Source organism: Panulirus ornatus, chromosome 50 (assembly GCF_036320965.1).
Source record: "Panulirus ornatus isolate Po-2019 chromosome 50, ASM3632096v1, whole genome shotgun sequence".
Classification (NCBI taxonomy): Eukaryota; Metazoa; Arthropoda; class Malacostraca; order Decapoda; family Palinuridae; genus Panulirus; species Panulirus ornatus.
Genome location: NC_092273.1, coordinates 4,261,918 through 4,288,424, shown reverse-complemented (window position 1 = coordinate 4,288,424; position 26,507 = coordinate 4,261,918). Strand labels below are relative to the sequence as shown.

The following is a 26,507-nucleotide window of genomic DNA, read 5'->3' as shown; positions in this document are numbered from 1 at the left end:
GGCAAACTTTTTCATGAAGACATTACTAGTGCATTAGACTGTACCAGTGCACCTGGGGACCTAATGTGTACTTGGGAAAATATGAAGAAATACTAACAATTACTAAGTTGGATTTTTTGGGGGGAATATGTGATGATGGAGTCGGATCCAAATGACATTAGTGCACTCATCCTACTGTAGGCAGAATTAACGTAGCTGTGTTCTCTCTTTTTTTAATTCAATATAGATATTTCACTGTTGCTTGCCCTATAGAAATTTTCAGCTTACTCGTTCAGTCAGAGCGAGTCTGAGCTCAATTTTCCAAGTTGTGGTATAAATTGTATGTCACATCCTTTAGGATTAAGATTATGTAGAGCAAAATGATAGTCTGCATCATCGTATTTATTTACCAGAAAATGCGTTTGAAGACTTAAAGAGTAGTTGTATGAAATAGAAAAAGTTTTGACTATTTCCACTGACTTACTCTAAGGGTAGAGGGGAGAGAAAAAAGGGGGAGGGGGATTGATGGTGATATGGGGCGTGTGGGTTTTGTTTGTTATTTTAGACTGGGTGTGGACCACACTAACCACCCACGTCTTATGCCTACACACAGCTGCTCCTCAGCAGTGGTTGAGACGGGGGGATGGTACGGGATTCAGGAGGGATGGAAGGGGTCTTTACTGATATTATGAAAGTAATAATGGTAAAGTAGTCGAGTTGATAACAACCAAGGCAATAATACCACTAATAATAGTACAGCGAAGGTAAGTGTGTTTGATGGCTTGGTTTACGATAGTCCAGTAGGTTTTAAGAGGTTTCGAAATATATCGTAATATTATCTTGTGTGCACCACCTACAACTAAAAAAAGTACGATAATGAAGTTGGATAGAATGATGCTTCATGTACTACTGAAGGGAATGTCAAGAAATGATGGCTTAATGTTGTATGAAGCCTTTTCATGTGAAATAACTCCATGAGGACAATTGTACGGCTCTTGGGTGTGATGGAGCGCTGGCATTTAAAAACCGGATGCAGGTGTCTATCAGGGGTAAGTTGATCATGCCTGAAGGTCACACCATCGCGCTAAAGGGTCTTCCTTTCGTGCTCAGGGATTTAAAGGATCCAAACAAATCGGAAATCGGCCATCCTGTAAGCATATATGCTAACCTGTTCTTATCTATAAGAGCAAAATTAATTTTCTAAAATTCAGAATCTGGAAAGGAGTGTCCGGCGGAGCCTCCTCAGTTACGTGTTTGAGCGACGGCATGTTCGTCCTCGAACTAGGAAATAAACCTAATCTTAATTACTTCTTGGGCTTATTATTATAGTAGGGAGTCACGCCGTTAGCTTACGGGTGCTCGTGTGACATTCCAGAGATGTTATCTTGCGCGTGGCAGGCGTGTGTGTTTGTCATTGGCTGACTCCCGCAACCTGCGACATATTTGAAATATAAGTTGTAATATATATATATATATATATATATATATTATCCCTGGGGATAGGGGAGAAAGAATACTTCCCACGTATTCCCTGCGTGTCGTAGAAGGCGACTAAAAGGGGAGGGAGCGGGGGGCTGGAAATCCTCCCCTCTCGTTTTTTTTTTTTTTTTTTTTTTTTTTTTTTTTTTTTTTTTTAGTTTTCCAAAAGAAGGAACAGAGAATTGGGCCAGGTGAGGGTATTCCCTCAAGGCCCAGTCCTCTGTTCTTAACGCTACCTCGCTAATGCGGGAAATGGCGAATAGTTTGAAAGAAAAAGAAAAAGAAATATATATATATATTGATGACATCCTATGAAATGATAGGCTTGTACGGAATCATACTAATGATCATTATGCGTAAATGGTTTCGTATTTTTATATGAATGAATGAAGGACAATGATAATAATAACTGATAATGATAATAATGATTATTATTATCATTATTAACGATGAAATATCGGTAGAATTTAATTTTCTAGGGTCAGGCTAGTATTGTTATGTTGGCATACTTCACCTAATCCCATGAGATCAAAAACCTCCAAGCCTGACATACGACTCAGGTTTAATGTTCCATAAATATGGTATACGATGGAAGCCACTTCTACGGTACGGCACAGTAGAGCAGGTAGTGACGACGAGAAGTGGAGATAGGAAGTCTGTGGTGGGTCTTGAGACATGGTGGAGGTTTAGGGTGGGTCTTCAGACATGGTAGAGATCTGGGGTGAGCTTTGACACTTGTTGGGGGTATCCAGAGTTGATCTCGACACCTGCTAGGGGTCTGGAGAGACCCTAGGCCCTCGTGGTGGTGGTTCGCGTTAGTGATTATGAACAAGCCCGTCGGGCCCAGCCGGCCGGGATCGGAATCGTATGACTTTCGACTCCTGGGCGCGGCAGTCGACCCACACCCAACCCAGGTGTTCATCCCTTGGGACTGGTGGATAAATAGTTACCTGGCTTAGCTTAGAGCGTGTATGAAATATAGACATTATACATATACTAAGGTTAAGAAACGAGGCAATGCGAGTGTAAAACTTCCTGTAACGCACAAATAGTAATGAGAAAAGCGGCCACGAACAGGTACCCGAATTGGAGCTGAATTTTGAGCGTGGTGGATATGGCTGCCTGGCATGGTGTTATGGACGTGTTTCCCACCGTGGGTGGAAGTATCACTTGCCACTAACTCCTTCATTCCTCACGCCCCACTACCACACACAAACCACACAACACTTGTAACAGAAAACCAGTACGAGTTTCGGGTGACGTGTTCCCACCCTGGCCTCACTCATCACCTACCTTCCCCACACAGCTCTCTTTCCAGGCTAACCCACATCTCTCCCGCACCCAACACACTCGTCAGTACCCACCCCCCCACCGTGCCTACACACACACACACACACACACACACACAAACCTATGTAACTTTACAACCCAGATTCGCCCTGGAGCGCTACTGTACTACCCTTGAGTATGATGGCTCGACCTATTACCTCAAGGGTCGTACATACATAGTCGTAACGTCGTAGTTAAGGGTCGTGCCTTCTTGGTCTAGGGGTCAAGGGGATTGTGTGTTGGGGTTAAGCTCAGCAGACCACTTAACCTCAGGCTACAAGGAGTGAAAGAACTCATTTTCTTTATCATATTTATCAGGCTTTTCCATTTTCTGTGAAGAGCCTCCATAACGGTAAGGTGAGGGCGTCCGTAAGGGTGAGTTTCTATTACGATTCAGTTTGTGACCGGAGGCCGAGGGTGATTGATGTGTAATCACAGTAACTACCTTCCCTTTGAGTACCTATGATGAACCTTTGCCAAATTTCAGAGTTAGCGCGTAGCGCAAGATCTAGAAATATGAATAATGAAATCGTGTCATACATTGTCAAGTGTAATGTAAGATGGAGAGAGGTTTTTGTAATATCCTATTAGTTTTATGGGTAGATCTGGAAGTACACGATATATATATATATATATATATATATATATATATATATATATATATGTGTGTGTGTGTGTGTGTGTGTGTGTGTGATTGGTGCACGCCAGAAAAGTTGTATTGACTTGCATGGACGAGAACTCTGAGGTTGAGATGACTGGAAATTTTTTGGAAAGTTTACTGTTTTTTCCCCAATTTATTCTGTAAATATGTAAAAGTTTTATAGTGTATTTTTATCATAGTATTTTGTTGACAGAGTGTGTTTGTGTTTGTACAGAGGTGTTGGGTTTGCCGGAGCATCGCCCCCTTTCCACTCGGCAGCGAGGGACACGTTGAGCTTCCGGACGCTATCCTGGCAGCAAGGGAAACGTGGAGCTTCAAGACGTTACTTCCAGAGAAACGTCTTCGAGGAAATCATCGCCTTCGGCTGAGAGGTGAGGAGGGAGGGTTGCCGGCCGCACCACGACCCGGGGTCTTTAAATGAATGGACTGACCACCTGGCGAAGGTAGACGAGTAGGAGGAGGATAAACGATGCTGTTTACTGTGGATGGGATGATTTATGTTTATTGTTTGGATATTTTTTATGCTTATGCTTTAATGAAGGATTGTGTTCTTGTTCATGTGTATATTTTGTGTGTATTCGTAGTTTTAAGTGCTCCTAACGGTGTCACTTGTACAACCTTAGGAATCTTTTTTTTTTTATAGACCTTCCGTAAGTAACTTCGCCATTGCACACCACGCAGGAGTAGGGTATCATACACCCCTTTATGTAAAGCGAGAAATTCCTCAGAATTACTCTTTTCCAACCACTGGCGCTGATAAAGCTACATCAAAGGTGACTTTTCGCTTACGGTGTGACCATCTGGAGGCGGAGTTTGATAACACGTGATTATTAGCGTTATGACCCACGAGGGTCATGTGGTAAGTGCTTACCACAGGCCCGCATGGGTTCGAATCCTGGGGCCATCATTCCCAACGGTCGTTCCGTCGTTTAAGAAGGTTTATCAGACGTGTGTTCTGTAAGATTTTGGAAGAAATAGCCAGTATGCTTCTTTCCCGTGTACTGAAGGGGAGTCGTATATCGCCGATAATGATTCTACCAGACCCGCCAACGGTTGTTGCCGCCAGCGACCGACGCTGCTGGCGCTGGCTCGGCCAAGCGCCAGCAAATGCGTCGGACTACTCGTGTGGTTGTGGATGACTTGGATTGGGTTAACTCTTGAGTTCTGGTTCAGCCAAGGACGCCAAAGTTGTTGCTCAGGTCTTGATTCATCCATCTAAGGTTCACTGAGGTTAACATGACGGGCTAGGGTGTGTGGTGACGAGGTTGGTCGTCGACGTGTGGCCACTCTTGTTTAGGGGTTCTGGGGATGCGGGGCGTGGACAGGTCTCCTTCATTAGCATGTGTGGCGCGTGCTAGGAACGCGCGTACCCAGGGAGGCGGGTAAAGGATTAACACGAGGGTGATGGTAGGAACCCTGCGTGTGAGAATGTAGACTCTGATCTGGCTATGAAGGGGTCTGCTCAACAGCCAGGCCATCATACATAGCTAAGGGTTGCTCCGTCCTGCTGGTGGGTCGTATCGCCGTCTTTAAGGGTCGTACCTACATGCTCAAGGGTCGTACCGTCCTGCTCTCATGGGCTTAGTAGGGGGGAGTTTGACCCCACTAGGCCAAATGGTTCAGGCAGGATGTATTCACTGAAGCTGACCCGTGACGAAACGAGACACGGTTCGTTCCTTTACCCCGCCTGACTCAGTAGGTCAGATGTAAGGCTCGACACACCAGGTAGGTGTCACTGTGGAAGATGTGTATTGTACAGAAGAGCTCCCGTCGGTCAATGCACCATAGCCTGATAACGACGTAAATGGAGACTTGGCCCTTGAGTGTACAGTAGACCAGAGGGGAAATTAGGCCTCTCTGTCTCTCCTTCCTCCCCTCCACCCCTGCCTAGGCCTATTGGCGACCCTTGCTGTGGTGGGAACATTCGGGATTATGGTAACAATGACGGAAAATCGCATTGAGAGCGGTTACAAAGGCAGGCGGATGTGGCCTCACTTGTTACCCTCAGATCCCATCTCTGACCGGCGGGTTACCGTGGCAGGAATAACATTGCCAAGAAAAAAACACGAGTCCCGTGTAGATCAATACGCCCTCGTGGAGTCCCGTGTAGATCAATACGCCCGTGTGGAGTCCCGTGTAGATCAATACGCCCGTGTGGAGTCCCGTGTAGATCAATACGCCCGTGTGCTACATTGTGATCTGGACGAGTGGCGAAAGTAGGTCGGCTGGGTGTGTCAATAACGTGGACACCGAAGTGGGTAAGTTTGATCACGCAGGTACAGTACGTGTGATGTATGTGTTCAGACCTTGATTAAGACGGTATGACCCTTGACGACGAAGGTACGACTCCGTGGGTATGATGGCCTGGCCTCTGACCTGACCCTTAGAAGCCAAACCACGAGTTAGGCCGTCATACCAAACAGCCGTTTACGACCAACGAGGAAGCACGAAATTATTAGATAAATATTCAGGACTTTATTGCTATCGTCTTCCATAGAAAACGTGGATAGAAAATTGGTATTGCCTTGCATAGAAAACTTGGAAGGATTACGCATGCGTAACTTTGAGAGACGTTTACGATCATGTATAGATATCTTGATAAACATTGCTGGTCGTTATCTTCATACCCTTCCGTTAGTAGACACTGATGGATTTATAATTTCTTGGTACACTTGGCCTGAGTAAGTGTGTTTTGACACGTTGCGAAAACAATAAATCCTGTCAAATTTACTTGTACTTTACTGAACGGGGAGGGAACTTAATGTTCGCGAGGTCCCCATCTCTCGAAGATTCTCTTCTGTTATACAGCTTCTTAGATTTCTGTATGTTGTGTGCATCAGCCATGTCCCCAGTCATTTTCTTGCAGTTAACCACCACTCATACTATAAAATTTGTCTCACTTGTTTCAAGTTTCTTGTTTAATTTCACGTTTCTGGTTACTGTGTCCCTGCATCGCTCATAGACCATTTCCCAGTGTATTGGTCTCTTGTAAAAACAGAAGGATTGTGACCAGGTCATCCCTGACTCTTTCTTCCAAGGTGGGCATATTTAAAGCCTGTAAGTTTAGCCTTTCCCTGTAACTCAGCTCTTCTCACTCTGGGACGATCTTTGTTGCCCTCCTCTGGACCTTCTCCATCAAATCTTCGTAATTCTTTAGGTTGACCAAACTTGAGAAGCATATTCTAGTTTTGGCCCTTATGTACGACTTAACAATTTGCGTAATGGTTCGGATCCTTTTGGGCAGATGTGAGGTTACTGTTTTTTGTGTAGAGACTTTTACACCCGTGTTGCCTCTTCCCTTAACCTTGTATGTGTATACGAAGTTCCTACTCCTCTGTGTGTACACACACACGCACACACACACACACACACACACACACACACACACACACACACACACACACACACATATACCTCAGCCTTAGCCAAATGTTCATTCATCGTCCAGCCCCATAGGCAGTATGAGCACGAACACTTTGGTTGGGTGTGGGCCAACTTCCGCGCCTTAAAATCTAACCCATGTGGGACCTGTGTTGACTCATGGTCAGTAATGCTGACCACAACACCACGGAGACCCATGTCCCCGTACGGTCACGCTTCTCGTTAATAGGTAATGGTAAGCGTTAGCTTATTTTGTGGTCTGTCCCTTTTTGTATTTCCTCAAGTTAATGGCTTCATTATTATAAGTTTTATACCTTGATATTCTTATTTTATATATATATATATATATATATATATATATATATATATATATATATATATATATATATATATATATATATATATATGGGAGGGGAGAGTGAGCGGTGTGACACAAGTGACTTCCTCCCGAAGGAGAGAGGGTCATGGGAGGCCATTGTTGTGGAGTACCGTTGCTAAGCTTTTGTGTGGCCCGCCGACCCGCTGTGCTCTCCCGCCATTTACCGCCCTTCGTAGTGTGTGTGTGTGTGTGTGTGTGTTTAATAATGGATTCTCGCATGAACCCAAGAATACATGATTTTTTTTTTCCAGTTGGAAAAAGTAAAAGTAATCTGTTATTTTCAATAGTTTAGAATACAGTGAGCCAACAATTATCATCCATTCATATTTATGGAATACTTAAAGGAGTAATGTCGTCTGCTTCACACGCCATTATTGCCAAGTTTGAGGCAAGATCAGTTGGGGAGGGTAAAGATTACTCTCGTGTTGGTTATAATGTCTCAGGTGACGCATGATCCACCAAGCTGTTGCTGCTCCTGTTTCTTTTGTTCGTGCCACAGCTCGTGGGGCCCAGGACGACAGATCAAGTTTCCTGAACACTGTCAGGGCCCTCGACTCCCGGAGAACGTGCTGGGGCATCAGATCTTCCACACCGGCTAGGCTACAGCGTCTGGCTGATCGAAGCCACTTAATATAACAATTATAAGTTTCACTTTCAACAATATGGCGTATTGATCTTAACAGCTAAATAGGTTTACACTATGGAGGATTATCCTTATAACAACATAAATGATTAAGATAAATAAGTTAATACAGGTTGAAGTTATTGAGTCAATGTGTTCTCTTCTGGAGAGGCAATTGGACATATTGGTTGGACAATGATGGTTGAAATCATATTTGTTTTGCTGACACCACAGGACAACTTAAGTACTTATATCCCCTTCCTTGGTCGTTCCATCACCTGACATATGATTATAGGCATAATAGTTCTTGTCGGAAGATTGAGTTAAAGGAATTTCTTCTCATACCAAGTGCCTGTGGTGGACATACGAGGTGGGTGTGTGTGTGTGTGGGAGGGGGGGTTAGCACAGAATCACAATCGTGTGTGTGTGTGTGTGTTGTCATGTGGGTGTTGTTGATGGTGTTCCGGTGAGCTTCCCCTCCGACACCATGATTGATTTCGATGTTTTCCTTGAAGGTGGCTGGCCGTGTGCCGTGTGGTTTGCCCCCCCACATTGTGTTGCGTGTTCCCTGCGCCCGACCACCGCTGGCAAGTTGTTGGCAGGCACTTGCTGAGTTGCCCGTCACACCTGTGTTGTCACATACTTGAGTTTGTTGGTCGTAAACAAGTTAAATGGTGCATATAATGTTGGCTACACAGCCACGGGTGGTGGAGAGGGTGGGCCCTGTGGCCGGGAATAATGCCTCGGGTAATCCCTAATGAGGCAGTATGGCGCTCTTTCTGGGACGAACATTGTGCGTCTCCTTTCTGTGTGGTGGCCATTGTGGAGTAATCCTGGTGCCGGGGAGAAGGGGAGGGGGCGCCTAGGATACTGTTGCTCTCCTTGGGGGGCGCTGCCACCGTCACTCCTACCACGTGTCCACCCGCCAGCCACTACACGCTCCACCTTGCTGCTCCACCCACTTCATGAATATCACCACTTACCCTCCACACACACACACACACACACACACACACACACACACATTTTGTAGTGCTTAACGTTGCTCAAAAGATTTCCGCATGGATCCGCCAGGGGCGAGTCGGTTGGCCTACAGTCAACCACGCTGTTCATCCTCCCGTCGAGGCTGGTTGATAAATGGGTACGTGTGTGTGTGTGTGTGTGTGTGTGTGTGTGTGTGTGTGTGTGTGTGTGTACACAAACGTAGAAGTAAAGACATGGTACAAATACATAAGGTATTAGACGGGGTCAACACAAGTGTATGACTCTCCCTGTAAAATAAATGGTAATCACACACATATATAAATAAATGATTATATATTACTGTTTTATTAGTTTAATAATGCGTAGTGAAGCAAATTAGAGAATCGTGCCGTAAGAACTAGTGTCGTAGTGAGGCACACTTGAGTGTGGTAATGTGGTTTGTGTCAGACGGACTGTGGTGTTGGGGGATGTTTAACACGTCCTCCATCATTCATAACTCCCTTTCGCTTCCTTACTCAACTTCCCTCCCCCCTACCTTACTCACCTGCCCTTCTCCCTCACACGGGTGTCAACTCCTCACCTGACTCACCCCACCCCACACACACACACGCTGTGTGCATCGTGCCCCAGACTCCATATAACCAATTTCCCTCCTCCCAGGGCACACAACAACAACACGGGACCTGGTTTACATCCATCAGGTCTCTTGTCCCGTCTGAGCCTCATACATTCTCGTCACTATACCTGCTTCTCTCCCTCTCCTACCTGCACTCTCTGTGTCCGGGTCCCCCCCCCCCCCCCCCCCACCCGACCCGAGCCTCACATTCAGTGTGGGGCCGAGGCGCTGGTGGTGGTGGCTGGCTGGCTGGGCCCTGGGGACATTATGGTGCTGTATGACGAGCTATGAACGCCTTCCATACCTGTCATCAGGTGGCTGGTGGACGAACGGTCCCCAACACACACACACACCAAGCCTCATCTGATGGTAGTGTGATTCCCCGCTCCAATCACGAGCGCAGAATATAATGCAATGTGCATCTTCGTTCACCGACGGTCGAGATATGATACGTAGTGAACCTTCAGTCGCAGCTGGACTCTAAGAACCGATGAATTCGCGTTTGTTGTTTTTCCATACATTCTCCGACCTCCAGCAAGCAGAGAGGATCCTGGTGCTGTGGGTGATCGTTCAGCTTTGACGGCATAAAACTGATATTTCCTCAGTGTTGCAAATGTGGTAAAAGAATTTCAGGTAATCTTTTATTGTAAAGCATTTTCTGTATTCTTCTTTAAAAAGTAGAAACGGATTTAAAGGAGGCAGCGTATACGAGTCGTTAATGCTCTCAGCGAAATATTTGAAAACGGATGGGTCTGATGGCCTTGTGGTTAGCTAGGACGGATGTAACCCAAAGATACCCGAGGGCGCCATGACTTGAAACATGTCTGGTAGCGTAGTTTATTCATACATCTGGCAGCGCCGGACGAGTGCCGAAATCGGATTGGCCGACGAATCGAAACAGTCGTATCTGCTATTAGTGTTGTACGGCATGGCTTCCAGATGAGCATGTTTAGTGACAGCAATTTTGCGTGAAGACTATTTATTGATCGAAGCAGTATTTCCTTGGATATGTTGAGCTAAGCCTTTGGAAGCCAGGTTGTCATATACAGAGACCAACCATGGTTCTCATGGGTCGTAAAATGGCGTTTTAGAAATAAGTTTAAGCTTCAACAAAGCCAACAAGAATTGTTGGCTAAACGTTCTTGCATCCTTTGTGATATGTACATAAAAGTGGGATTACGTACTGAATGGTTCCAGGGGCCAATGTACCCCTTTTGTATGATTACTTCAACCATCCCGTATACCTCTATTCACGACCTATTCCACCTCCATCGCTTTATTCGCTTTTCATCTCAGCTGCCAGTAATAACAGCAAGTTATGGCTAGCGTCACCAGTACACTGGTATCAGGCAGAAGTGCCAAGTGAACTCGTATCTGAAGCACGAATTTACGACCCCTGAGTACGACGGTAGGTCGTTCAAAAATACTTGGTACGTGTGGGTGAGATCATAGGGTCAGACCATCGTATCTGAGTCGTACTTTCGGGCTCAAAGATCGTACCGTCGTAGTCTTACGTTCGTACTTCAGTGCTCAGTAGGTTACGGCTGATGCCTTTGCCATATACGAATCGGAGTATTTGAGTCATGATGATAGGAGAAATAAAGGCGGAAATAGTACGGGAATACCTGATGGTGTTTACCCACGTGTAAATTGTCACTATGCGTATGGCATACTCGCTTTTGTCCGGCGACCTTCACACCCAGGAGGATTAAGGCCCAGTTTCCCTCGAGAGCGAGGGCTGGGTTATTTATGGCAGGTCGTATTTACGGTAACTCACATATTTCTGGGTTTTGTGAGTTCGTTATCAGATGTGATGTGATGGATTTGTACTGTAAGAGGTCGCTACACTTCGTAAACCAAAGACCGGCGTTCTGTTACTGAAACACGAATTTCTATTTCGTGAGCTATTGAATGTAACATTCCGTTGAGATGGAAGTTCATTGAATAAATGATTATATTTTGCCCTTGTGGCCATTTCTGTGACTGTTGAATGTATAGAAAACGGTCAAGTACGCAGACGAAGCTTTCTTGTTTTGGCTGGTTATCATTGGTTCTTGACTGACGCTGTCTTCGCTAAGATTTCCTGCAGGGTTTGGAAAACAGTTTGGTTTGAGAAATTCTGTTCTCGAGGGCGGCAGAGCGTTGTTGCCGGCGAATTTGTCACTTTAACCTTAAGATGTATGAAGTCCAATGTTATCTATCAGTGACATGAGTATAGTGCCATGGGCATGAGGTAGAGCACCATCCTGGTTGGGGAGCATAATGTGGCGGGAGGATCTAACGCTACCTAGGTCATATACCGCTTTGAGTACGACGGAACGACCCCCTGATCGCGTCGATACGACCCTTGGCTATAGTGGACTGGACGTCGACATGACCATTAAGGGTTAGGTCAAAAGACCAGGCCCTCATTCGAATGCCTGCAGGGCTCAGGGAGGATGAAGGAGCCCCTGCATCTACGTCAGGAAGTAGTAACAGCTGCCACGGTCCTGGGGGTTGTGACAGCTTAGACAAAGGCCGGCGTTACTGATCCCCAGCGGGCTGGGGTTAGCTGATGGCGGCCAGTGGAGGGATATTGGCCACGCTATCTTGAGGGTTCCTTCCGACGCTGGACGACCCGTCCTGAGGAGATGGGTCCTTGCTATTGATCCGTTATGGACGAAGATTTACGGACCAGTAGTGGCGGTGGGAAGCGGTGACATATGCCTTATATATATATATATATATATATATATATATATATATATATATATATATATATATATATATATATATATCCACTTTCCAGTGTCATCTACGTACGATAGAGCAACCATGTTTACGTTTTTAAAAGGGATGTTCAGTATGTTCATCATGAAGATCCGTACAAACACAAGGGGGTAATTATGGCTACAAGGAAACCTTGGATTGTGTGTGTGGCGAAAGCCCTCCAGTGGGGCAGCATGACGTGCGATTTGCCTCCCGACTTGACAGCCTTATCGCCAGAGGATATATCACCGACCCTCTCCTTCCTCCACCTTGAGTGTTGGCGTCATCCGCGCCATACCACTGTGAATGCAGGCTTCCTCCCATGTCCCGTCTTGTGTGCCTCATGTCCTCTCCCAGTGTCCTAGCCTACCCTAGCGGCTGGGAAGATGCCTATCTGGGTAGTGGCGAGGCGAGTGGGACCGGCGCTAGTGAATGGTGGTCGGGCGTCACAACGCAAGGCTCGCTATCTCACCATCTCTTCTCAGGAGCCTCTCACCCACTGACCTAGCGACACGACCCACGCATGTACCACCTTGCACCGTCACCCAGGAGGTACATACCATCTCCTAGTGTCACCCAAGACACCCAGGACCTTGTAGCGTCACCCAGGACAGACAGTACCTTGTAGCGTCACCCAGGACGGACTCCACCTATAATGTTGTCAAAGCCCTTAAGGAATTCCCAGGACCTCTTATGTTCACCATGTTCCCATGGTACACCTGCCTATCCCACCCTGAGAATGTGGCGCCATGAATGCATCCTTACCGTTTTCTCCCACGAGTCCCGTCAATTTTTTTTTTTATGGGGTGTGTTGTGTAGGCTTCCCCAGGGTGACTTACATACAGAAAGCATTTCAGTAGCAGCTTGGATGAGCATGGCAGCGTGGGTGAGCATGGCAGCATGGGTGAGCATGGTAGCATGGGTGAGCATGGTAGCATGGGTGAGCATGGTAGCATGGCTGGGGGTGAGCATATCGTGGAGCACGGGGATGTTGGGAGGGTGTGGGGTGGGCGTCGGTCTCTGCCGTGTTTCTTGCTGCAGGAGCGGTGAGGTGTGGTCTACACAGGCTCCTCCTGCATCAGTCTCGTGCACAGAGGTCTTGGCGGCTTGCTTTGAATAATAGTATAAAGACCACAGTGCGACGTATGGTCATGAACACACACACACACACACGCACACACACACACACACACACACACACACACACACACACACAGGAACCTTTCCCGTGGGGCCGTCAAGGCTCCTACCATAAGGCCATATTGTTTGGGTGCCTCAGACCTGCCTGCGTGTGAAATGTAAACATACCCCGCCCGCCAGAGGGCGACATGATTGATTCCCCGTCGTCAACAGGGATGCAGAGGTTCCCGTCCCTGGTGAGGACGTGTCAAGATCTGTGTCTCTGATTTCGGTGTTTGTTGAGGTCTGGCGCTTCCTTACCCCAGTGGTAGACACGCCCGGACCGACGCGCCTTATGAGGGGTGGCAAGGACTTATGAAGGGTGGCAAGGGCTTACGAGGGGTGGCAAGGGCTTATGAAGGGTGGCAAGGGCTTATGAGGGGTGGCAGGGGCTTATAAGGGGTGGCAAAGGCTTATGAGGGGTGGCAAGGGCTTATGAAGGGTGGCAAGGGCTTATTGAGGGGTGACAGGGACTTATGAGGGGCGGCAAGGGCTTATTGAGGGGTGACAGAGGCTTATGAGGGGCGGCAAGGGCTTATGAGGGGTGGCAAGAGTTTGGAGGGAGTTACCTTCTACCATTCTGAATGGGGAGCAAGTCGCTCATCTTCTTGCGAAATCATGGGTTGGAAACCCAGTCTTTTCTAACGGGTTAGCGAGGGAGAACATGGTAGACTGGGTTGCGGGTAAGGTAATTCGTTAAGGTTGGTTGTGAAGAACAGGTGTGAAGATTAGTTTGTTACAACATTCTAATATTTTTTTTCTTGGGGGGAGGGGGAGGTTGATCTCTCGATTTGTGGGGTTTGGAGAGGGGTTAGGTTAGTGCAGTATTGAAAGCTAGGGTGAAAAGGTGGCTCTTTAACAAATTGAAACTGGTTGGTTTCCTCAATAAACTGGTCACTGTCAGAGCGTCCACGTCACTGGTGCTAACTGTGAAGGCACTGTACACTGCCATGTCACTTATGTAAGAGAGAGATTTCAACCATATTCACAGTGATAGTGAGTGGGTATAGTGACTCATGTTCACCATGATAGTGAGTGGGTGTAGTGACTCATATTTACTATGGTAGTAACATTAGACGGGTGTAAAAAAAAATCTCGAATTCTGACCCATAAAATTGATTTCTTAAATGGTACGATTATAACCCTTTGAGCACGACCGCCACCTTGCGTCGTCGTATTCTTACGTGACGCAACGAGACAGACGCTGTCTTGATGCTCGTTTTCCCTTTCGCAGTTGAGTGTAAATGTTGGACATGGTGTGTGGGAGGCACCGGGCGGGGGCAGCTTGTAATGACCTGGAGTCACCTCGTGTAATGACCTGTGGTCACCTCGTTTACCGACATGGGGTCACCTCGTGTAATGACCTGGAGTCGCTTCGTATACTGATCTGGGGGTCACCTCGTGTACTGAACTCTTCAAAGTTTCGGTAAAGAAAAAAAAAATTTTGTTACACCCGTAGCAGTGTAGAGGCAGATGTGAGACATAACCTTAACGCATCTCACGCTAACTTGTGGCTCAAATTCTTTATTTTTGCATATTTGGACCACTAAGGATTTTGAAGTTAAGATTAGACACGGGAGAAGCAGAATATGGGCTGGTGGTTGTGGGCGACCCCTGCTGCAGTCACACACCATCCATCCATTACTCCTATCGCCCTCTGTCAGGCCCCTACTTGCCTTAACGACCCAATTACACCCAACACCTCGTATACCATCTTTCCCAGTCACCACTGTGAGGTGAGGTGTTACTGATTGAGGTCCCGCCGTCGAACGAATACACTTATTTTCTCACACACACACACACACACACACACACACACACATATATATATATATATATATATATATATATATATATATATATATATATATATATATATATATATATATATATATATGTGTGTGTGTGTGTGTGTGTGTGTGTGTGTGTTATCCTTGGGGATAGGGGAGAAAGCACACTTCCCACGTACTCCCTGCGTGTCGCAGTAGGCGACTAAAAGGGGAAGGAGCAGGGGGCAGGAAATCCTCCCCTTCGGTTTTCAATTTCCAAAAGAAGGAACAGAAAAGTGGGCCAAGTGACGATATTCCCTCTATAAGGCTTAGTCCGTTGTTCTTAACGCTACCTAGCTAACGCGGGAGATGGCGAATATGTATGGATATATATATATATATATATATATATATATATATATATATATATATATATATATACTTGATAGCCGTTTCCGACGTTCACGAATTAGCGTTAGGAACAAACGAATAAAAGACGCGTCCACTCGCAACTATTCTCTAGCTGTCATGTGTAATGCACCAAAACTATATATATATATATATATATATATATATATATATATATATATATATATATATATATATACACAATTTGTCTTGCCCACACCGTCCCTCTGGAGCTTGTGTGCCAGTTCAAGATTTGTGTGTATGTATGTATGCATAATGTGTACAGAAGTCCATTACTCTTTTTTTTCATTCCTCAACATAGTGCAGACTGCCCGGTCGGCTTGGCGTGATGGTGGGTGGTGGCCGACCGTTACTCTGGCAGTTTATGAGTCATGTGGGTGCACTTGCTGCTTGGCTCCGATGATTACTGTACGCTCTGTACTTGCCTCCGAGCCTTACCCATCATCGTATCACTGTAATGTTCTCCTTTGTATATTTTAAGAAAATTATGACATTACATACCCTCAATTGCCATGCCAGGAAAAGAACTTGGTTGTGGAGAAATTAATTGTTGTGCTGCAGGTTTCATTAGTCCTTACGTAATTAGATATTCAAAACGTCTCGAAGGTGTTTGAAAACACCTGTTAATGTATGATGATAATTGTTATTAGAGAAATTCATGTATTTTTAGTTTTTGGTTACGTTATTACTACCGTACATCTTTAATGGCACCTTACTTTAGGACAGTGCTGTGGAAGCAGTTTCCAATCTGCCTACAAGCAACAATCTTTTCTTTATATATATATATATATATATATATATATATATATATATATATATATATATATATATATATATATATATATATATATAATGTGTAACTTGGATTGCTGGAACGCGAGTTCCTCGTGTTTACGATCGAACTGTTTGCTGTTTTGCGTTTGAAGAAAAGTTGTGTATTCTGGTGGTATGTCGTCATGTTTTATCAAGTACTACGAATTGTTGGCTGAGATTACGAGGGTGCAGCTTTCAAATGTGTAACGGCCGGGTGAATCATATGACGTCAAGATGAAAGTCACCCCCAGGAGTAAGCGGGCTCCACACATGACACCACCATTGTCTACATTCTGTAAAACTAAACTATGGACAATCCCTTCTAGAACACGAACATTTGTATTAATCTGATGACGCCATTTGCATAACATTCCCAAGAGCACATTTCCTGAACGCACCAACCTTGAACAGAGGGAAGCTTATAGGCAACCTGCTGCTCATGAGGAAGAGGGATGTCGAACAACGTATCGAGGGGAAAACAGATGCGCCAAAAGAGCTGCAAAGTGCTTAGTACATATACAGGTATCACGAGATTTTGTAGACCATTGATAAGATCACATAAGGTCGAGCAGCTCCTCGCACTGCTATTGCAAATAAAGTTACTGACCATCCACACCTACCCATTTTGCCTCCGGATCATGCGGAAAATGGTATGAAACGGCCATGAGAGTCGTCACTGAAAAATATTTTTTTCGTGCTTGACTGCGGTTCCCTGCGTTAGCGAGGTAGCGTCAGGAGCATACGAAGAAAGGCTGCATCCACTCACATTTATTCTCTAGCTGGGCACTGGAATGAACTATCAGGCAGCTGCTTTCTGCAACACATTAGTGCCTCATCTCGTTTCGGAGCTCAAGACCGTATAGACCCAAAGCATAGACCTAGAATACTTCAGCAACTTTACCACTTCCATTCTCATATGGTAATCAAGGTCAAAGGAGAGATAAAATAGTACTTAAAATGTAAGCGTGAAATCGCCTTTGAAAATGTATGGGGAGGCGGGCAAGGATTTCGGTGGATACTGTACATCATTTTAAGAGGGCAACGACCTTGAGTATTCTTTATCAAGACTCTAGGTCACCGCCAGCAGTCAAGAATTATATTAGTCTTAATTACCAACATTTACTGTTTTGGTGCAGAGATACATTTAAATATTGTATGAGTAGTTTTTTGTGCATTAAATATATGAGTGTACATGCATGTTAATTAATGTATTATTGCTCACACTTCACATACACAGTATAAATACTTTTGAATCATAAGGATAACATTTTGTTGCAGATGTGTTGAGGACACATGACCACAATGGATGAAGTGTTTGGCAACAGCAGTAGTGAGACTGTCATGGAGGCTGAACTATCTCAGGTCCTGGCCAACATCAATCAGGACATTGCTGATCTCCAGAATCTGCAGCTGCAACATGACCAAACTCATCTTCATGATCAGCAGAAGACACAGACCTCCATCAGAGCACATCAGCCACAACCAGGAAATTTCACAACGAATGTGGCACACATTGTCAATCGGCCTTTTACCAAACCTTACACCTCATTGTCCACATCATCATGGCCCCTTAAGGAAGAACCAACCCAGCTTGGGAATCAAGAGACGACAACCCTAAGGAGTGCTGTGGCTCATGTTCCTGTTATCACCACTGCTGGAAAGCGAGCAGAAGATGGGCCAGTTCCACAACCAAGCTCTCTACCTGATGTGGGGAATGGGCCACTAAGACACACTCAGTCAGCAGTGGTTAGTCGCATATGTAATGGCCAGACTTCTCGGCCAAGAGCACTCAGTACTGGTGCTGCCAAACATTGTCACCAACTAAATCAACAGACACAGTCTTATCAGTATTCTGCCCACCATGCACTACAGGAACACAGATATGTTAACCTCTTACCTGTCCACCAGTATCACCAACAGCAGGAGCAAAAACCAGTAAGCTCTCTGTGTATATGTAACAGTCCTTCAAGACAGTTACTATTAACACAGGGCCTTCAACCCTCCAAGTCTTTGCCACCAAACTCTGCTCCTCCTATCCTTCAAGGTACACCAGCTTTCCCAAGTACTCTTGTTTCGTCAGTGTCCCATACAACTGTGCCAAAATACATGAATATTCCACTGCCATGTAGCTTGCACTCTGTCTCTTCCCATAAGCAGTTTTCAAAAGCTCTTATCTGTGGAAGTAGTAATAGTGCACCATCAACTCCAAGAAGAGGAGGGTCTAAATGTCTTCATCATAGCTACATAGAGCTGTGGTCAGGAGCACGTGAAGAACGAGACTCTCTAAGTGATAGTGAATGTGACGACTTAAAGCGTTCATTCCAAGAACCACATACTCCATCACACCAACCATCTCCAGGATATGTTGAAATGAGCTCTCCTTATATTAAAAGTCCACAAGTGACGAGTCCCCTCAATGGCTCGGTGCTAGCTGATCTAGCAACTAAATTAGCTTCTTATGCTGGTCATCAACCAAGGAACATATTCTGCCCCTTTTGTCCACGGTATTTTAGCTATGAGAAAAGTCTAGGGAGTCACATACATAAGGTACATAAAGAGGAACTAAATTCAATGGTGGAAAATCGTTGTAAAGAGATTCAGCTTCAGTTCTGCCCTATCTGTCAAGCACAATTTTTCAATACATGTGTTCTGCCTAAACATTTGATTGACTTTCACAGGGCATCTGTAATTGAAATACTGGAGAAGAACAGTTGCATCATGTCGGATGCTGTTGGGATCCAGTGTCCCTTCTGTGTTAAAAAAGTTCCTCATGGAAAAACTGGTGAACAAGTATTATTGTACCACATGCAACAGCTACATCTCTCTGATTATGAAGACATGATAAAGACTAAGTTCCAGCCTTACAGTGGAGCCAGTTGTGAGTCCCTGAAGAGCATGTCACCTGGGGATGGGTCTCAGCTTGTAACTTTTGAACCTGGCGTCACTTCCACACCAGGACTGAGTAGTAAATTAGGTACAATGACACTTTCCAAAAATGTAAGGCGAAGTGTAGAGGCCCTTAATCTTGATGCTACTTGGTCATCACATGGGAGGACATTCAGATCACCAATGCCTCCTCTCCCATCACCTTCAAAAGATGACCAACACTCACAGCAGGAAGTTCAGCAAGATTTAGAGCTACCAGATAAAAAGTTACCTTCGTCACCTAGCAAAGGAATTTTACGTCATCAAAGTGGACTAAGTAGGAGGCTAAGTGTTAAACGTGAATTACGTTTCAGTGTACCACCTGTAACCAGTGAGGAAGTGTTTGTGCCAGAATCACCAGAGCAGACAACTCCTGAACACTTGAATGACCAAATGCAACATCAACAGAACTTACAGCAGCAGCAACACCAAGAGCTTTGTGTTGAACCTAGAAGAATAATTCCTATTCGTGTTGATAGTTTGTCAGCAGCTGATTTTATGGACCTGAATGAAAAGGCTGGTGCTCAGCGCAAGAGGAGACGTTTAGGCCTAGGTTTTCGCTCCAGAAAAGCTTTCAAGAAGAGGGATAAAGAAAATATTGGGGATCGTGAAATAAGCACCCTCTTGGCTGGAGCTAGTAAGATTGTTGATGATACCAAGAAGCGGATCATTGAGGGCTCTCAAATTGCAAAGCGTGAAGTCATCCCTACACCTGCAACAAGGACCTTCCGGAGACCAAAACCTGTAGCTGTCCCACATGTTCCTCAGCTCCTGCCACCCACAAAACAACCTAGTGCTGGGGCTGCAGGAAATGGAGCACAGCCCCCAGATCAAATGTCTACAGATAAAGAGAATGGATCTGATGCATCACCTTTCACAAACATGAAACTTTACTCCCCACTGCGTATGTTCCGTTGCAACAGTTGCCGGGTAAAATTTTGTGATAATGAGTCTTTGAGTGGACACATTGGATCTCGACATAAAGGTTTGCTGTACTTCCTAAGGCCACAGTATGGCTGTGGTGTGTGCTCAGCCAGATTCTTTGAGAACAAATACCTTGTTAAACACTGTTTGCAGCATCATACTTCACTGCTGGAAATCCGTAGTCCAAATAAACACAAGATAACAATATACCGATTTACACATGATTGAATGTAAGATTCATATAATTCTTTTTTCTTGAAAACATATTTGTCTTTTTCTTTTCAGCTTCAAATGTACTGAACCTTGTCTTAAGTAGATCACAGTGCAGTGCGTTGAAAAATTTGTGGTTCAAAAAGTTTGTTCTAGTACACTAATGATAATTGGTGTCAGGAGATAAAATATCCAGTCGCCAAATGAGATTTTTTCATGTATAAGATGTCAGGTGTTAGTGTGCAACCACTGTGCACCTAGTGGAAGTTTGTATTAGATAAGATATTCAGTATTGCGCATGAATCATTATACAATACATAGCTTAAATCTATTGTACATAAATTACTCTATCTCTTGTACTATGCCTGGTTCACCCAGATAACAAGCCATCACTCTCTGTGCCATAAAAAACAATATCTGGGTTTATGTTCTTCCTGTTCATAGCATCTTTTCTAAACTTTCCACAAGTATAAACATCAATATTTCCTCATAAACCACTGCCCTTTATAAGTAGCATAGAAACAACATCATTACCTGACCATTGCTCTAGGAAAGAATTGTTTGCATCATCTCCATTTTTATCAGAAACCATTAATGTTTATGAATAATTCATAGCTCATGTAGCTTAGGAAAGACCCTTCCAACTTTCTCCTTTCACACTTTTCCAGACTCGGTCAGCAACTAATGCAGTTTCTCACACGAATCACTTTTTAGTATGCTATAAAGAGGAATACTGATAATAATGAAATATACATTATAATAATTACAAATGCTGTAAATAATTTGTCTAAATCCTTGATGTGAAATTCTTGCTTGTTCAGATCTTGGGAGACTAAATGTACTAGTAAGTGCAAAGCAAAGACAAGCATGACAACTTTTGTAATTTATTAATTTATAGGCAGTTTTCATACAAACTGTATGTACAGGTATAATTTTTCTATAAAAATATTATTATCATATTTCTTTAAAAATTACTTTTAACAAAACAAGGCAAAATAACTCTCAAAATAATTGAGTGTTATTAAAATATTTAGGATAGTGTCTTGGGGTAAGGGAAGACTACACTGGGTTGTCATACAGACACTTTGTTGTTGGCTAAAATTAAGGTGCCTTGACAGTTTGTATGTCAAATGTCTGCTACAGGAGATGGGCAAGTGAGTCTTTCTTTAATGCTTAGTCAATAATCTTTCTATGAAACAGTAGAGTTAGAGCTCTTCACAATAGCTGATGAATAAGATTATTTCATCAATACTGAGATTTTGCTGATTACTTTTCATTACCGAAAACATTCTCATGCACAACCAATTCTTATACTGAAGGCTTTTTCCAAAAATCTTTTTGCAGTCCAATACATTTCAGTCTGAACTCTACACCCATGATATTACTAAACACAAAGGTAGCCAATACCAAGTAATTTATCAAGTATATAACTTTTTCTTAAGTGGTATGCTGGACTCTGTTAGCAAAGCTGTTACTTAACTGCTCATACAAAATGTGAACTCATTCTGTCATATACAAGATGGGTAGTATAACAAAGAAATTTTATTAGTTTACCATGAAATGTACCAAATATTTTGTTCTCATGCTGATATTACAGGTCAAGGAGGTCATACCTTACTGAAATTACAGGTCAAGGAGGTCATACCGTATATGTTAACACCATGACACTAGTTTCCAATTTCTTCAATACTATCTTTAGATATGTACATAATCTCAGTGTAAGTGCTAACTTTTGTCTAAATGGTACCACATAAATTTCCTCTTAGGTAAAAATGTCAGATCAGTATTTCAACAGTATAAGTAAAACTTTCTTAAATGTGGCAAGGAGTTGCACAGTGATGAACTTGTGCTACATCTAAAATGAAAATTAGTTATGAAATTATGTTCTAGATTATGCTCATACATTAGGTTAACTGCTGGAGCTCCCATTGTCTCTGACTTTATTCATGTCTACCCTAGGGGGTTATGTGCTTGCATGCACCTTATGTGGAAATCAGTCCTCCAGAACTAGGGTCCCCAACCCCAGCTATAAATTAATTTCTAAAATTTATATTTCTTTCAACATATCATGATTGTGACTTTCCACTTTGTTTTTCTTAAAATGCTGATCAAGTGGTCATCAGGACCTGGATACTAAAGCTGATCTTGACCCTATTAAAAACTTTTTCTTTCAATGCATACTGGGATGGACTCAAGTTAAATGCCCAATGTCTGACAATCATAAAAAAATTCATTGTATCTTAAAAATGACCATGGATATACACTGTTAAGGTTTCACTTGATCTGAGCTAGTTACCTTTACCCTAGTTTACCACAAATAAATTCGGGTGAATCTTCAGAAAATGAGTACTATCAAGAATGTGATTTATACCCAGAACACAGTCTAATCTCACAGATGGACAGATTAGTCTTGCTCTCATATACAAAACCTCAGCTCAAATATCCCCCAAATACTGTTATATCATATACAGTACAAAAGATGACATAATTGACTTCACCAGGATACTCTGGCCCTCAAAGTTCACGAAGGGAACCTGTGGTGTAACATTTAGGGCAAAATCCTATGTGCAAAAACCTGAGGTTACTATTATAATGTCACCCAATACTGACCCATAATACTCTCCAATGGAGCAAAGCAATCAGGCTCCAGCTACTGAAATTCTTACGAGGATAAATTTTCTGCTCATTATCTTGTCTCTGATACTCTGTATTTCCAAAACAATGTATATTACATCTGTTCAGGTTTGGGCTATGTAAAACACCACTAGTCAACTGGTGAGGTAGAAGTCAGTCCCTTTGCTCATGACTGTATAAAATCATTACATTCACATATAAAGTTATAAACAATTCCTAAACACACCTATAAAAGTTCACCTGGAGTTTCGCGCCTTCCAATTTTCAAACTTGGTATTGGCAATGTTAAACATTTCTATAAGATGATCTAGAATGCTGCTATTGCAGTTATAGTCATTTACAGCCATTTCCTGAAATAAGAAGAAAACTATTAACTTTTTTGGTAAATCAAAATAAAGTACTGTCCTGTCTCCTGAATGGAATGGTTACATACAACTTGTTATAATATTTATATAAGCTAACCTAATGTGCTATCTATCTATATACATTTGATGTCCTCTCCACAAACTCTCATCAAGGGGTGGCCATGGCAAAAGAGTCTCCACTTACATGCTTCCCTCAATAATACAAATAATGCTTTAATAGCGTTAAGTTCCAAAAGAGAAAAATGCAGGTAATCAAACTCAACCACTGATGAAAATTCAATTTTCCATACCAAATCTAATCCAAAGTCAGTCATTTATTTTCATCTTATGCTTGCTTGCATTCTCAATTTAGGTAGCATCAAGAACAGAAGACATGAATGAAAAGCAGGTGACTTATCTGGCCTTAGAAATCCAATTATTCATTTTTTTCCTCAAATGATGTGACTGATGGAAATAATACACGAACATTCTATTTCACAGAAACATCCACTGGTGTAAACTCTCGATGCTTATGAAACAACCAAATCACATAAAACTATTTTTTATTATTTTATTATACTTTGTCGCTGTCTCCTGCGTTTGCGAGGTAGCGCAAGGAAACAGACGAAAGAAATGGCCCAACCCCCCCCCATACACATGTATATACATACGTCCACACACGCAAATATACATACCTACACAGCTTTCCATGGTTTACCCCAGACGCCTCACATGCCCTGATTCAATCCACTGACAGCACGTCAACCCCGGTATACCACATCGCTCCAATTCACTCTATTCCTTGCCCTCCTTTCACCCTCCTGCATGTTCAGGCCCCGATCACACAAAATCTCTCTCACTCCATCCCTCCACCTCCAATTTGGTCTCCCTCTTCTCCTCGTTCCCCCCACCTCCGACACATATATCCTCTTGGTCAAGCCCTCTTCACTCATTCTCTCCATGTGCCCAAACCACTTCAAAACACCCTCTTCTGCTCTCTCAACCACGCTCTTTTTATTTCCACACATCTCTCTTACCCTTACGTTACTCACTCGATCAAACCACCTCACACCACACATTGTCCTCAAACATCTCATTTCCAGCACATCCATCCTCCTGCGCACAACTCTATCCATAGCCCACGCCTCGCAACCATACAACATTGTTGGAACCACTATTCCTTCAAACATACCCATTTTTGCCTTCCGAGATAATGTTCTCGACTTCCACACATTCTTCAAGGCCCCCAGAATTTTCGCCCCTTCCCCACCCTATGATCTACTTCCGCTTCCATGGTTCCATCCGCTGCCAGATCCACTCCCAGATATCTAAAACACTTCACTTCCTCCAGTTTTTCTCCATTCAAACTCGCCTCCCAATTGACTTGACCCTCAACCCTACTGTACCTAATAACCTTGCTCTTATTCACATTTACTCAACTTTCTTCTTCCACACACTTTTCCAAACTCAGTCACCAGCTTCTGCAGTTTCTCACATGAATCAGCCACCACCGCTGTATCATCAGCGAACAACAACTGACTCACTTCCCAAGCTCTCTCATCCCCAACAGACTTCATACTTGCCCCTCTTTCCAAAACTCTTGCATTTACCTCCCTAACAACCCCATCCATAAACAAATTAAACAACCATGGAGACATCACACACCCCTGCCGCAAACCTACATTCACTGAGAACCAATCACTTTCCTCTCTTCCTACACGTACACATGCCTTACATCCTCGATAAAAACTTTTCACTGCTTCTAACAACTTTCCTCCCACACCATATATTCTTAATACCTTCCACAGAGCATCTCTATCAACTCTATCATATGCCTTCTCCAGATCCATAAATGCTACATACAAATCCATTTGCTTTTCTAAGTATTTCTCACATACATTCTTCAAAGCAAACACCTGATCCACACATCCTCTACCACTTCTGAAACCACACTGCTCTTCCCCAATCTGATGCTCTGTACATGCCTTCACCCTCTCAATCAATACCCTCCCATATAATTTACCAGGAATACTCAACAAACTTATACCTCTGTAATTTGAGCACTCACTCTTATCCCCTTTGCCTTTGTACAATGGCACTATGCACGCATTCTGCCAATCCTCAGGCACCTCACCATGAGTCATACATACATTAAATAACCTTACCAACCAGTCAACAATACAGTCACCCCCTTTTTTAATAAATTCCACTGCAATACCATCCAAACCTGCTGCCTTGCCGGCTTTCATCTTCCGCAAAGCTTTCACTACCTCTTCTCTGTTTACCAAATCATTTTCCCTAACCCTCTCACTTTGCACACCACCTCGACCAAAACACCCTATATCTGCCACTCTATCATCAAACACATTCAACAAACCTTCAAAATACTCACTCCATCTCCTTCTCACATCACCACTACTTGTTATCACCTCCCCATTTGCGCCCTTCACTGAAGTTCCCATTTGCTCCCTTGTCTTACGCACTTTATTTACCTCCTTCCAGAACATCTTTTTATTCTCCCTAAAATTTAATGATACTCTCTCACCCCAACTCTCATTTGCCCTTTTTTTCACCTCTTGCACCTTTCTCTTGACTTCCTGTCTCTTTCTTTTATACATCTCCCACTCAATTGCATTTTTTCCCTGCAAAAATCGTCCAAATGCCTCTCTCTTCTCTTTCACTAATACTCTTACTTCTTCATCCCACCACTCACTACCCTTTCTAATCAACCCACCTCCCACTCTTCTCATGCCACAAGCATCTTTTGCGCAATCCATCACTGATTCCCTAAATACATCCCATTCCTCCCCCACTCCCCTTACTTCCATTGTTCTCACCTTTTTCCATTCTGTACTCAGTCTCTCCTGGTACTTCCTCACACAGGTCTCCTTCCCAAGCTCACTTACTCTCACCACCCTCTTCACCCCAACATTCACTCTTCTTTTCTGAAAACCCATACAAATCTTCACCTTAGCCTCCACAAGATAATGATCAGACATCCCTCCAGTTGCACCTCTCAGCACATTAACATCCAAAAGTCTCTCTTTCCCACGCCTGTCAATTAACACGTAATCCAATAACGCTCTCTGGCCATCTCTCCTA

At 43.7% G+C, this 26,507-nt stretch overlaps 2 protein-coding genes across 9 annotated transcripts in view; one reads left to right on the top strand and one right to left on the bottom strand.

Annotated features, from left to right (window-relative positions):
- Positions 1–21,197, top strand: part of LOC139764517 (uncharacterized) — a 44,145-nt gene extending 22,948 nt beyond the window's left edge. For both annotated transcript variants that reach the window (XM_071691162.1, XM_071691161.1), the window contains exons 2-3: positions 3,663–3,819; positions 17,647–21,197. In XM_071691162.1, coding sequence (XP_071547263.1) covers positions 17,662–20,445 — 2,784 coding nt within the window. In that variant the 5' untranslated portion in view covers positions 3,663–3,819; positions 17,647–17,661 and the 3' untranslated portion in view covers positions 20,446–21,197. The remainder of the gene's footprint in view (positions 1–3,662; positions 3,820–17,646) is intronic.
- Positions 21,198–21,295: 98 nt separating this feature from the next.
- Tfb1 (transcription factor B1) overlaps positions 21,296–26,507 on the bottom strand; it is a 44,019-nt gene continuing 38,807 nt past the window's right edge. For all 7 annotated transcript variants that reach the window (XM_071691164.1, XM_071691165.1, XM_071691166.1 and 4 more), the window contains one exon: positions 21,296–23,411. In XM_071691164.1, the coding sequence (XP_071547265.1) occupies positions 23,298–23,411 (114 nt within the window). In that variant the 3' untranslated portion in view covers positions 21,296–23,297. The remainder of the gene's footprint in view (positions 23,412–26,507) is intronic.